The 13,786-nt window shown below is 44.0% G+C and overlaps 1 protein-coding gene across 18 annotated transcripts in view; it reads right to left on the reverse strand.

The window, feature by feature from the left end:
- The window catches only part of RERE (arginine-glutamic acid dipeptide repeats), a 334,725-nt gene that overhangs the window by 182,241 nt on the left and 138,698 nt on the right, over positions 1–13,786 (reverse strand). For 12 of the 18 annotated variants that reach the window (XM_081015978.1, XM_081015983.1, XM_081015982.1 and 9 more), the window contains 2 exons: positions 12,293–12,363; positions 11,348–11,410 (listed from right to left, as the gene is read on the reverse strand). In XM_081015978.1, coding sequence (XP_080872104.1) covers positions 11,348–11,410; positions 12,293–12,363 — 134 coding nt within the window. The remainder of the gene's footprint in view (positions 1–11,347; positions 11,411–12,292; positions 12,364–13,786) is intronic. The other 6 variants (XM_081015980.1, XM_081015979.1, XM_081015986.1 and 3 more) reach the window with 1 other exon arrangement.

Raw genomic sequence — 13,786 nt, forward strand, 5'->3', positions numbered from 1 at the left:
GCAGAATATAACCAAATATAAAAACAAGCTAAAATAAAAATTGTGCCATTAAAATTCTTTGACTAGATATGCACTGGTTTCATTTGATTTTATGTTTAGAGTCAGGCTCTCATAAAAATGACAAAACTGTGACAAGGATAGGGTGTTGTGAATTCATTTGCCCCCAAAGAGCTTTTAATAATTTCTAACACAGAAGAAATAACGTCGCAGTCTCATCTGGATTTGTGTGGGTTTTTTTGGGGGGGGGGGATGCATATTCTATCTTTTTTGTTAATCCAAATGGCCAAACCTCTCCACGGCACAGGTGCTGCCCTGCACAGGTGGAACTGTCTCCAGACCCCAGCTCTGGCACAGGACAGGACAGAATTGGAGTATAAAACATGTGCATTTTATACTAGGGTTTGTAGCCCACTTCTCCTTTTCAAATTGAGATGCTGAAATGTGAAAACCTCCGCTTGTTCCGAGCCATCACAGTTATCGAAAAGCACTTGAAAGGAATCAAATCATGTGGTGCCAGACAGCTCTGTGCTTTAAAAAAGACACAGCCATAAGATGCTCGGGGGTGACTCCTTCACTCATGGGAGGTGTCAGAGAGTTCACCATAGGCAAGAAAGCTGAAATTTGGGGAACATCTCACCCAAGGCATCCTATTTATGAGAGTGATTTGGAAGGGAACCAAGTCAGAAATGGGGAGCCTGTGGCAATGCCAGATTAAACCCCATGTAATTTTCTTTCAAGATCAAATCAATATTATTTTGATCCATTGTCGCGGGGGCCCTAAAAGGGCCCCAAGTCCAGTACCTACTCTGCCTATTTGATAATTCAGCACTGGCCTGTGGCCATCCAGATGTTGTAAGCCCCCTGACTAACGGTGATGCTGGATGGGGCTTGTGGAAGCTGGGGGCCAACCACATTTGAAAGACCACAAGTTCCCCATTCCTAGATTTAAGTCAGAGCTCAAGACATGAGTTTTACTCCAACAGAGGTTAGCACAGAGCAAATCCAGCAGAATGAGAGACATCCAATATTTGGGCTTTGGAAGCTGCCGTCCATTCACAAAACCTGAACTCAAGTTTGAGTTGAGGAATAATTCCCCACAATAGCCGGTAGTTGGGCATGGTTGGTTGGTTGGTTGGTCATTCATTCAGGATTTATACCCAGCTTTTCACTTAGCTTGACGAAACAGTGTACAACATCATTTACAGACCTTATGACACTCTGGCAAAAGTGTCAGGCTCAGTAATGAAAAGAATCAGCATTAGTTGTGTGGACACTAGACCAAATGTCATCCTGCAACTCAACTGTCAGAATGAATGCACAGGAGATGAACACAGAAGCACCAGCAGCTTTAGAAAGAGCACCAGATGTATGTCTATTCCTTTCAGACAGAGGAAGCCCACTGTTGGCTTAACTGGCAAAAGGTTGCCTTGTGTGTACCAGCCCTGTAGCCAGCAAACTAAATCTTGATGCACGCACACTCTTCCTTACAAGTTCCACCAAAAGCAAACACACTGCAACCTGCTCCAGAGCTGAAGCTCCCCTCTTAGCACAAGCTCTTTCCTCCCTGCTCTGGGCCCTGAAATCAAGTTAGAAACACCATGTTTATATCAACTCTGCGTTACCGTAATCGCGTTTCCTGTTGCCCACAAATTGAATATGCCTTCAGTTCACTGCAGGATTAAGTTAAAAGGAGCAGATGGCGGTGCAGGAAGCTGCTCTTAAAGCAAATATCCTCTGTAATATTCCCTTACAGTGAGAGCTTCTCGGAAAGGCAAACCGCTAACAAAGGGGAAATGGGAGATATTCAGTCGCCGGTGCGCACGCTGCACTTGAGGTAAGAAAAGTAAGAGAGAGAAAAGAAAGACTCAGTGCTGGTAGGCTTTATTACTCTCTTTTTTTCTTTTCTTTTGGATGCACAGACTACGACTCACTGTGGAGGGAGCCAACATTTCTATCAGCTCAGTTGTTGATACACAAGGATAAATTGCCTTCTCTCTGCTCCCTGCCTACCTTCAGTACTCCAGGTGCCAGACCCAATTTATGAGATGCTAGTGATGACTTAGGCACCTGGATTTCTGCACTACTGTGCATAATTCAATGCTACTCATTTAAGCAAATCTTTTATATTCTCATTTTCCCTTCCAATGCACTGATCTTCAACTTGTGGTTCAGCACCCACTACTAGCTCATGCCCTGTTCCACAGTGGGTTGAAACTATAGCTCTACCACCATCAAAATGTGTGGTTAAAAAAAAAGAAAGAATTGGGTTCCCAATGCATTTTTGGGTCTCGGATCTGAAAAGGCTACTACTCCCAACAAGAATTGCTGGAAGTGATGGGAAAAAAATAGAAAAAAACAAAGCACAGAAAATAGAAAGAATAATCCATCAGTAAAATACGTCACCAAAAAATAGCCAAGACTAAAAGCTGCAGCAAAGGACAAAGTACAAGCAGAGCCAACAATAAATTAAATTAAGCAACAACAGAATCAAATGCTTGTTTCAAAAGAAGTGTAAAGGGTGGTTTTTGTATCTCTAAAATAATATGAACAGCCTAAGCATATAAGAGGAGGCCTGCTGGACCATCAAGTTCTGCACTCTGCTCCAACTGTGACCAATTTGAGACCTCTGGAAACCCTCAAGCCAGGCTGCGAAAGCAACAGCCCTCTCCTGAAATTGATATGAAGTAATATTCTGTCTCTGAAACAGGAGTTGCATATAGCCATCATAGCTAATAGCCATTGATAGACTGATCCTCCATGAATTTGTCTAATCCTCTTTTAAAGCCATCTAATGCTATGGCAGCGAGTCCCATAAATTAATTACATGCTGTGTGAAGAGGTCCTTCCTTTTGTCTGTCACGAATCCACCCTGCTAGTCAGCTTCTCTGGATGACTCCCAAACTCTATTATTATGGGAAACGGGGAGAGAGGAAGAAACTTTCAAAGTAAACTGGCTGTCAGTGAAAACAGAGCAGGTAACGCCCAGGAAGGGAGTTGTAAATCAGAAGTAGCTGTGGACATGAATGGGCTGCTGTGAGTTTTTCTCCACCATGTCTACTGTTATGTATAGGGCATGGCCACATTCACTTTGTATTTCTTGAGCCTATTTTCATCCTTTCTTCCCTCTCTGCCCTGGTAGCTCCCTCAGCCATACTAGGCTGTATCCAATGTTAGCCCTAACCCATTGAAATCAAGTCTACTCTTAGGGTATCATAGCAGGATGCAACCCACTGCACTTACAGGCCCAATTCAGACTTCATGTTGATGACCTCACCCCTGCAATAATTGCTTCCTGAAAGGAAGCGGGTGGGAAGAAAGCCTAAATGCACCAGCGAGAGGACAAATCCCATCCTCTTCTCACTGACACGCTCAGGTAACAAACCCTGCAAAGCTGGCTAGCTTCTAATTCAGGGCTGGGAAGCCAGTGGCACTCCAGGTTGGCACAGCACCGTGTAACCTTTAGACACCAACTCCCATCAGCCTGCATGGCCAACAGTAAGAACTTAAGAAGAGCCTTGATAAGGCAATGGCACATCATGGTCCAGCATCCTGTTCTCACAGCAGCCAACTGTGAAGCCTGTAAGCAGGACCTGAGTTCAACAGCCCTCTCCCTACTTGGGATTCCCAGCAACTGGCATTCAAAGGCACAATGAGTAGTCTAGACCATCAACATCTGGTGGGCAACAGATCTGCACAACAGGCAAGACCATCGAAAGTGGTAGCCCTAAGTCCTCAATGGTGTTTCCACTGCTTTACTCTTTCAATTCACTAACTAGCAAAAGGGAAAAGACCCACCACTGGCTACGAGGCAATCTAATTAGCATCCATGCTGCAGAAGCTAATCAGCCTGAAAACTCAACCGGACCTGCCAGTTCCCACTTTATTTTCTGTGCTACACACACACTGCCTGATTTACAGTGAAGTAAAACTCAAAGGCTTGCTAAATATTTAGGCTATGAGCCTATCTCTTTCCATTTCAATAAGATTATCAGCTCGCCAGCTCAACATTTTACGCCAACCCCATCGTGGTTCGGAGGCAACTAAAGCTCTGAATGACTCGGGTGCATAAAGTACTGCATTCTACCCAAGTGTCCTGTACACTGAATTCATCATCTGACACTCCACTCAGGATCTCCCCACCATCTGAAGTTAGGTGGGTGGGGACTAGAGAAGGGTCCTTTTCAGTAGCAGCCCCTTGTTTCGGAATGCTTTTCCCAGGGGTACTTGACTCTCCCAAAGCTCAAAAAGGACATCTGTGAGGGCAGAGGAAGCTCCAAAGGACCTGAGGCATAGTGGGGCTTTGTTTTCGCTGCTCAGCCTCCCTGTCTAAAGGCTGGTGTGTAGGGCAGCGCAGCAACAACAGCAGCAGCTTTCTCACAGGTCCTCCAGCCTCTAGCTGGCCCCAAAGCTTCAACTTTTAGATATTTGGGTCTGGGTTAAGGAAAGAGTGAGAGAGAGTGGTGGAGAACAGGGAAAAAGGGCATTTGGAAGCTTTTTAGAGGGTGCTCTCAACAATTTCAGCTACAAGTGAGGGGACTGAAATGTAACCCCCATCTAAGTGAGGGGATGCCTATAATCCCAGTACCAAAAAACAAAGACTGCTGTTAAAAATTTGCTCAGGCTTTTAAACAGGCAGTATCAATGTTTTACCTGCTTTATGGTAGTTATACCTGCTTTATGGTAGTTATACGCCGAATTTTCCCACAGTCACTCTACACTGTTGTTTTGTATTTTAAGTTATTGTCTCATGCAGCTTAGCTGAAGGTGGTGGGCACTCAAAAGCTTTTATATAAACAAACAAACAATCTGCTCCTATCATGTGGATGCACCTGAAATACCAATTTCTGAACAATGTGGATATCGGCAGATTTTCCCAAAATGGAAGACAGAGGTATAGGGTAAAGAAGAAAAAGGCCAGTGCCGCTACCACAGAAGAATAGCAATAACAAACCACCCCCAAAATCTAAACAAATGAGCCAATGAATGATGCTGGCGGAGGGGAGATTGTCTTCATATTGCGAACAGCAGAGCAGCTAAAGCACTAAAGGCAAGGCATGACAGCTAGCAAACATCCAAGAGATCAGCTTCTTGGTAATTAGTCAAGATAAAAGAACTGAAGCTTTTCAGGAGTTAAGCAAATCATGGAGCTCTGCCCACCCACCCACCCCAAAAAACGAAACAAGCTTTTAAATCAATAACATGCAAAAACAGATACAGATAGGTAGCCGTGTTGGTCTGCCATAGTCAAAATAAAAAGAATCCTTCCAGTAGCACCTTTAAGACCAACTAAGTTAGTTCTTGGTATGAGCTTTCGTGTGCAAGCACACTTCTTCAGATACACTGAAACAGAAGTCTGTTTCAGTGTATCTGAAGAAGTGTGCTTGCACACGAAAGCTCATACCAAGAACTAACTTAGTTGGTCTTAAAGGTGCTACTGGAAGGATTCTTTTTATGCAAAAACAGGGAAGGCATTTGCCTTTTATGGGCTTCCTGGAGGCAGCAGGGTGGCTGATGCAGGATAAAAGAGGATAGGCCAGATCAGTGATGGGGAAACCTCTGGCCCACTGGCTTAATTGCTTATTTTTATCTATTTATGAGATTTATATCCCACTCTTCCTCCCAAAGGGATGAAACATTGAAAACAATTATAATACAGATACAGATTGGGAAACATCTCGACTTAAAAGTCTTGTTGGAAGAGGAATGACTTCAGTAGGAGCTAACAAGGCAAGAGAAATGTTGAATAATAAAGGAGAGGAAATTCTAAATAACAGGGGCCACCACACTAAAGGCTTGATTCCTATGTTGTGCAGAACAACCCTCCCGGTAAAATGGTTATCTTCAAGAAGCCCTCACCTGCAGAATGCAGTGATCAACTGAGTATATAAGGAGTGAGAAGATCTTTCCAGTATCCTGGTCCCAAGCTGCATAAGGATTTATGCATCAAAACCTGCAGCATGAAGTTAGCCTGGCAGCTAATTAATCCCACCAGGCCTCCATCTTTGGCTTGCAATGCTATTTTGACCAAGCCATGTCTACCCACCTTACATGAGATGCCATATATGGTATCAGTTGTGGGGCAGGAAAGACACGGCTGGGTCAAAAGGGGATTTGCAAGCAGACCCTATGCAGCATTTGAAAAGCACAGGGCTGTGCCTTTACTCACATGCTTTGATTGCAAACCTTGCAGGCAAAACTGGGTCACCCAGCATTGAGAGGTGGGCTGTCCTGACTGCCTATCAGTTCCGCACCCCTGGGTTAGATGAATCTTTGATCTGATTCAGCAGCGCTAGTCCTTATTTTATTTTCTTAACAAACAGTTGTGGCACTACCATGATCATTAACCATGCTGTAGAGCAGGGGTCAGCAAACTTACCTCGCCTCAGGCCGGTGTCTCCAGCGCTGATCGCGCAGCGGGCTGGAGGGCGGGGGAACGTGTGCCCACATGCGTGCGCACACGCTATTTCCGGTGCACTTCCAGGGTTGAAGGAGCACCGGAAATAGCTTGTGCGCATGTGCACGGGCCTCCTCTGACCCGGATGTGCACCAGAAATAATGCTTGCACGTGCACAAATAATGCATGCGCATGCGCACACGCTATTTCCGGTGCTCCTCCGACCCAGAAATGGACAGCTGCGCAGTGCAGTGCCGGTAAGAGCGGGCGGTGGCGGTCGCAGGCCAAACAGACGCGTCCCTCGGGCCTTATCCAGCCCACGGGCCTCAGTTTGGGGACCCCTGCTGTAGTGCAGCTAGACAAAAAGCATCTGTAAACTTATACCAGTTTACAGGTCTGAATGCTGTGGTAATTAAATGGGGAGGGGGAGATCTCATCAGTATGAGGAGGAAGCAGCAATTGGTCACAGGGCTTGCCTTCCGCTTCTGTGCATTTATTTCATTTTATTTCGTGTATGCTACACAAATCTTCCAACCATCAAAACGCGTGCAAGGAAAATTAACATTGAAATGCAATCCCCATGAGCAGGAGAGCCTGTGTGGCATTGTTCTGCATTCTTACAATTCCGCAACATTCCTCTTAAAAACAAGGTTGCTGCCTTGATCACGGTGTCTATAGACGGTAAGTGTAAAGTGACCCAAGTCCACTACAAGGGCATCTTGTTCCTTTCACAGAGAGGAACACAGGTGCAACAAAGCCCATCCACCATGTACACTGCAATGCAACAGCAGCAGTGCCACCGTGTTCCATTACAAAGAAAAACAAATAGCCCCCCTAAGCCCAGTTTAGAAAGCTATACACGTCTTTTCGCACTTTGGAGAGGGCCCTGTTCAATTGCCACATCATCTGTTACTTTACGCACTCCGATATGCTGCAGGCAAATGGAAAACAAGATTACTCTTGTCCAATCAAGAAGGGATTTGCATGAAGTATTTGGGGGCTCCTGGGTACTTGGATACCTTATCTAAAAAATAGGGCATTTAAATAGGTACTGAGAACCCGGTTAGCTATTTAGGAAAAAACTATTAAAAATATAGTTTATATCGGCCTCCCACAATCTAGTGCCCTCCAGATGTTGCAGAACTATAACTCCTATCAACTCTGACCACTGAATCAGGCTGCACTAGACCAACAAACAGAACCAGCACCTGTTCATTATTCCTAATGAACATATTGAATGGAGGAGAGATGTGGAAATATAAAAACACGGTGGGGGGGATCCATTTTGAATTTTTTTTCTGCCCAGCAATATCTGAAGAGCACCTGGTTAGGGAAGGCTGGTACAGGATCACTCCCACCTTTGATAAGCAACCAGCTCTGGTGTGATCATTCCTGGAGGAACGAAAGATACTGGCACATCTCTCACAAACAAAGATCTGTTCCAATGCAGAACCAGGTCAAAATGTTTACAAAGGCATATGTGTATCTTTCTGCCAGTGTATGCATTACTATATTAAAACTTGCACCACTCTGGAAACTGGAGGTTCTCATGCAATCAGAGCTATCCTGCAAAAGCAGAATTAATGGGGGGGAAATGGCGTATTAGTGAAGACATCTGGCATGTTATAACAAGAAAAGTTGCCGTTGCTGTCTGGGAGCCAGTAATCAATTTTTTGCCTCCTCCAGCTACTCTATCATTACACTGAATTAGGATCTGCGAGTGAGGGAGATATATTAGATCATGGTGCACAGCAGAGCTTTGCCAACCGGATCTGGTTCAGATCAGACTAAAACAGTTTGGCAGTCTGCTGTGCCCTTAAAAACAAATCAATAGTGTTACTCTCTATGCTGCAATGTGCTGGGTGCCAGGAAATGTTAAGGTTTCCTGGAGAAAACACACACACAGACACTGACCCCTTTCCACTTTCACATACACTCAAGGACAGCCAGTGGAAGGGCAACCAATTAATTTTAGATTTAAATCTGCATTTAAAAACACACACACACACACACACACACACAACTGCAAGAGGCCACTGGAGAAATACGAGTGATCAATTCTAGGCAAGTCAGTCAGCCAGCAATTAATGCAAAGGCAAAAGTTTGCAAAGAGGACTGGAGTAATGAGGAAAATTTACAACTGGGCCACCAGTTAATGAGCAAGAGAGACCTGGTGAAAGAGGCAGTAAAACCACTCTAATATTATGGCAAGGGAGAATAGACTGGAGCCAAAATACAGCCCAAGGAAGATTTTGGGAGGGATTTGGGGCGGGGGAAAGAGAAAGGAGAGCAACTTCAAAAAGAGGGTATTTAACTGGGACTATCCATACGGCTTTCCTTGCTGCCAAGATTCCATAGTGTCACAGGAATAAGGATATCAAGCCAGCACAGCCTTGAAAAGATTTTTCTCCAGGCTTCGCTCCCTTCCATTCTGAAATCAGGCTACATTTTGGAGCTGAAAGGGCTCTCCTGCCAATGAGCAGCTGAGCTCCAGACCTGGCACTTGTCTGCTTCAAACAGCAGCACAGCCAGCAGCGCCGGCAAAGGTGCAATTGAGAGCTCTTGGTCTGTACTGGGTGGTCTTTGTGAGAGTGTGAGATTTATGCCAACAGAGACTGAAGGCTGCTCATTCAGAACTGCCACCCTTCTCTTGGCAGTGTTAGAAACTCAGATATATAAGTTGGCGACAAATGGCACCTATGTTACGGTCACCACAACGGAATGTCTATTCGCGAGGGGTTGGACTAGATGACCCTTGGGATCCCTTCCAATGCTACAATTCTACGATCTCAACTACGTTGCTCAGCTGTAGCTTGCTCTTACAACAATTCACTTGTCCCAGGATGCAAGAAAGAGAAACAAAGAAAGTGAAAATGGAAATGGTATTAACTGCAGAGCTTTTTAAACTGTTGTCACCAACCTAGCACCACGTAGTCGCAATTGGACCCACTTCTGTAACACCTCCTTTCTGCAGCTATTCCTCCGCTCTCCATTTATTTATTTATTCCCGCCCCCAACCCGTGCAAAGCTGTGATCACATAAATAAAGTAAGCGTGAGCGAGTTACCTATATCACTGTGTGCTATTTGTATGGTATGATAATGTATTTTCCTTTCATTCACGGTTCCCTGAAAGCTCTTATGGGTGAATAATGCAAAAACAGTCAAGATGTTTCTAACAGTTGCTGCTTATTATATGTTGTAAAATGAAATACATTTTATTTCATTTTTGAGAGAGAGGGAGAGGGAGGGAGAGGGAGAGGGAGAGGGAGAGGGAGAGAGAGAGAGAGAGAGAGAGAGAGAGAGAGAGAGAAGCATGCAGGCTGTAAATATAGCTATTCCATAAAAGAAAAGTCAGCATCATGGTTAAGAGTTATACATCACTGCCACCCTAAGCTAAATGCAAAATCTGAAAGCAAGAGATTTAAGAAACACAAGGAGGTTGTCAAATTGTGCAGTGCGTGTGTGTGTGTTGTTGTTTTTTTTAAAAAAGAAGATATACATAAAGGTACTAAAACATATTGTGCTCCGCTTCCCACGCTGTTTTGCAGACAGCTTTAATGTGTTGTAGCAGACCAATACTGACAACAGAAGCTTCAGCTTTCATTGCTGTTAATACCCTAAGCAATTACTGTTGCTCAGCAGGTACTCCTGCCCAGAATGGCAACTCGCACTGTAATCCAACATTATTTTTTTGCAGGAGCAATTCCTCCTGAACACCAAAGCACCTGCTAATGTGCAAAATTGCATAAATGGGGCTTAAAACGTCTCGTAGCTTTAAAAGCCATCACTTTTTTAAAAAACACCTAGTATTGTTCATGTCAGGGTATTATTGAATTTGCTAGAGAGCAGGGATTGAAAGGGGGGGAGTGGCATCAAAAAAGGCTTTTTTTTTTTTTTTAAGGAAGCTGGACTGGCTCCAAAAATCAGAAGGATGTGAAAAATTACCTGTAAGGGGAGAAACTGTACATAATTGAGATCTCCGGGGGGTAAAAATAGCAGACACATAAATATTGAAACAGACTGTCAAAGTAACCAGGGAAAGGAAGCACATTCTCTAACACCGCAGCTTTACAACGTTAACCAGAAGCAGCAGGGGAAGAAGGGGGTGAGAGAAAAGGGGGAAGGCAGGGAGAAAGAAAAAAGATAGATTTGGGGAGAGGAACAGATGGTGGTTTACAGAGCTGAGCAACAGGCCACCCAAATATGTGTATTTTATTTAAGTTTTTGAAAAACAGATCTCTTTCTGACCTCAGAAGCAAGCTGGTAGGAAGTTCCTACATAATGCTGCTGTCTTAAATCATGTGTGGTCAGCAGATGTAGGTGGCAAAGAATGGCAGACCCACTGGGCATCATGTTCACATGGATCCTGCGCTCAATACACCTAAGCACACTTAGGCTCAGCTGGCACAGAATGCTAAGCCAAACCATGGCTTGGCAAGAATGAGCAACCAAGCAGGCACCTGGAGAGAAGATGGCGGCTTTACAATTACCGTATTTTTTGCTCTATAAGACTCACTTTTTCCCTCCTAAAAAGTAAGGGGAAATGTGTGTGTGTCTTATGGAGCGAATGCAGGCTGCGCAGCTATCCCAGATGCCAGAACAGCAAGAGGGATTGCTGCTTTCACTGCGCAGCGATCCCTTTTGCTGTTCTGGCTTCTGAGATTCAGAATATTTTTTTTCTTGTTTTCCTCCTCCAAAAACTAGGTGCGTCTTGTGGTCTGGTGCATCTTATAGAGCGAAAAATATGGTGCATCAGAACCTGGACTTATGGTTTATCTCCCCCGGAGTGGTATGCCATAGAGCAATCCTTGGCTACAGCTCATGTGGTGTGCCTGCAGATAAGCTTTGCAGCAGGTGACAAAGACACATCTCTGCCCAAGACCCAGTATTGTCCACACTGACTGGCAGAGACTCGCCAGCATTTCAAAAAAGGGAGGCTCTCCCAGCCCTACCTGCAGATGCTGGAGATTCAATCTGGGATCACCTACACGCGGAGCGGGTGCTCTACCACTGAGCTATGTTCCCAAGGTTGGTTACATAAAAAATACAAATAAAAGACAACAGAGGACAGTGTAACCGACTTAAAAGAGTCAGCAAGGTATCAAAGGTCAACGTAAGCACAATAAGAAAAGGTTAAAATTATACCAAAAGTGGTTGGGAAAATAAAAAAAGGTCCCCCAACTCCCCGTAAGGTAGATGCCAAGCTCTCCAGGGTAACTTTCCACAGTTTGGCCACCACCAATGTGAAGGCCCTCTTCCCAACTTGCCATCCACCCCATCTCAGATGGCAGGAGTATCCACAGAAAGCCCTCTGGTGAAGACAATCTGCGGCCCTCCAGATACAGCTGAACTACAATTCCCATCAGCCTCAACAAGCATGGCCAATGGCCAGGGATGGTGGGAGTTGTAGTTCAACAACATCTGGGGAGCCAAAGGTTCTTGCCTAGTGAGTCTTTGCTGAAGATCTTAACCTACAGCTGCATATGGAGGCTAGGATGCATGGACAAAGTCTGGCCTGGTATGAAATAGCTTCCTATGTTCATACCTAAGCCCACAATGGTAAACATGCAAGAAAGAGGCACATACTCTGTGCAGGTCATAAAAGTAAGGCATTTCTTCCTTATCATCCATAGGTGCCACACATTTATAGCTTGTGAGAAATTACCAGAAGTGCACTAGAATATAACATTGTAGTAACCGTAGTAATTACATAAAGTGGCACCCAGTAGCATGTTCAACCTCACAATGCAAAAATAAAGACTGTCAAAGAACGAGAGATAGGTAAACAAGAATCATGACTGTGGAGAGTAGCAATTGCCAGGAAGGTTTTGGTTGCGATAAAAAGTAGTCTTTGAAAAGTTCCCAATATTATGCTTTTAAAAATTGCTGTTGCTTACCAGTTTGAAGTCTTGAATGCTACAGATGAAGTATGGAGTGTTTGGTCGCCGACTCTCAATATACACGCAATCTTTAAAAAAGAAAAAAAAAAAAGAAGTAAGTTAATCTTAAATTTATGGCAGCTAGTTCCTCTAGCCTGACAAAAATGCAGAGAAACCACACAACCTTTTCTATCAAATGAACAATTCACAATGAAAAGTACTATAAAATTTGATCTAATGCAAAGAAAATAAATGAATGAATAGGTGAATAAAAATGTTTCTGCCTGGCACCTAAAAATGGGGCTAGGCGTGCTTCTCTAGGGAGAGAATTCTATAAGCGGGAAGCCACCACTGAGAACACTCTCGTGCTGCCATTCTCAGCACTGTCTGCTAAGGGGGCACATGGAGAAGAACCTCATGACAAACGTACGGTCTGGGCTGGTTCATGTGGGAAGAAGCAGTCCTTAAGGTACTGGAGTCCTGAGCCACATATGGCTTTTGTGACAATTTATATTGTTTTAAGGATCAATTCTCTGGGGAACTGTGTCACATAAACAAGTACTGCCAGAGTGATCCCCATAATTAAACTGGCACAATGACCAGGTCACAACCTAACACAGTTATGTCAATCAAGACAGGAAACAAAGTCAAACTTCTTGCAGCTAAATAGTCATTAAAAATCCAACAGTGCTAACCTGGTTTTGCGCCTAATCGTGAAATCACTTACCCTATGACAAGCACAAGTTATTTATATGCTGTATGACCTTTCAAAGTAGCCTCTACTGTAAAATTGGACAACCAACATATCCTAAAACACCCTAATTCTATATTTTTCACTACAGATTTAATTGCCACTGCCTCTTGATAAGAGGACAGGAAAACTCATGTTCTTTCATTAGATGAGAATGGGTTTTTGCTTTTTTGCTTTTATGAAACAATTTATATTGGAAGATATAAGGAGGTAAGCTAGTAAGAGCCACTGTGTTATAGAGGTTACAATGTCGAACCTGGGAGACCCGGGTTCAAATCCCCACTTGACCATGAATTTTGATTTTGAGCCAGTCACTGCCTCTGAGCTTAACTTACCTGACAAGATTGTTGTGAGGAATGAGGAGGGGAAGAACCATGCATACCATCTTAAGCTCCTTGGAGGAAAATGCGGGATATACAGTGGTACCTCGGGTTAAGTGCTTAATTCGTTCCGGAGGTCTGTACTTAACCTGAAACTCTTCTTAACCTTAACCTTAGCTAATGGGGCCTCCTGCTGCTGCCGCACCGCCTGTTCTTATCCTGAAACAAAGTTCTTAACCTGAAGCACTATTTCTGGATTACCAGAGTGTGTAACCTGAAGCGTATGTAACCCAAGGTACCACTGTAAATGCAACAACAACAATTTTTTTAAAACTCTGGTGCCCAAGTGGTTATATTTGTCATATGTTATTATAGCATAAAATGTGCCCCATTTATCAAGAAGCCACAGTAAAAAAGGGGGGGGGACTGTACAAAATCAGC

This window comes from Podarcis pityusensis (genome assembly GCF_964106645.2).
Source record: "Podarcis pityusensis genome assembly, chromosome: 8".
NCBI classification, from domain to species: domain Eukaryota; kingdom Metazoa; phylum Chordata; class Lepidosauria; order Squamata; family Lacertidae; genus Podarcis; species Podarcis pityusensis.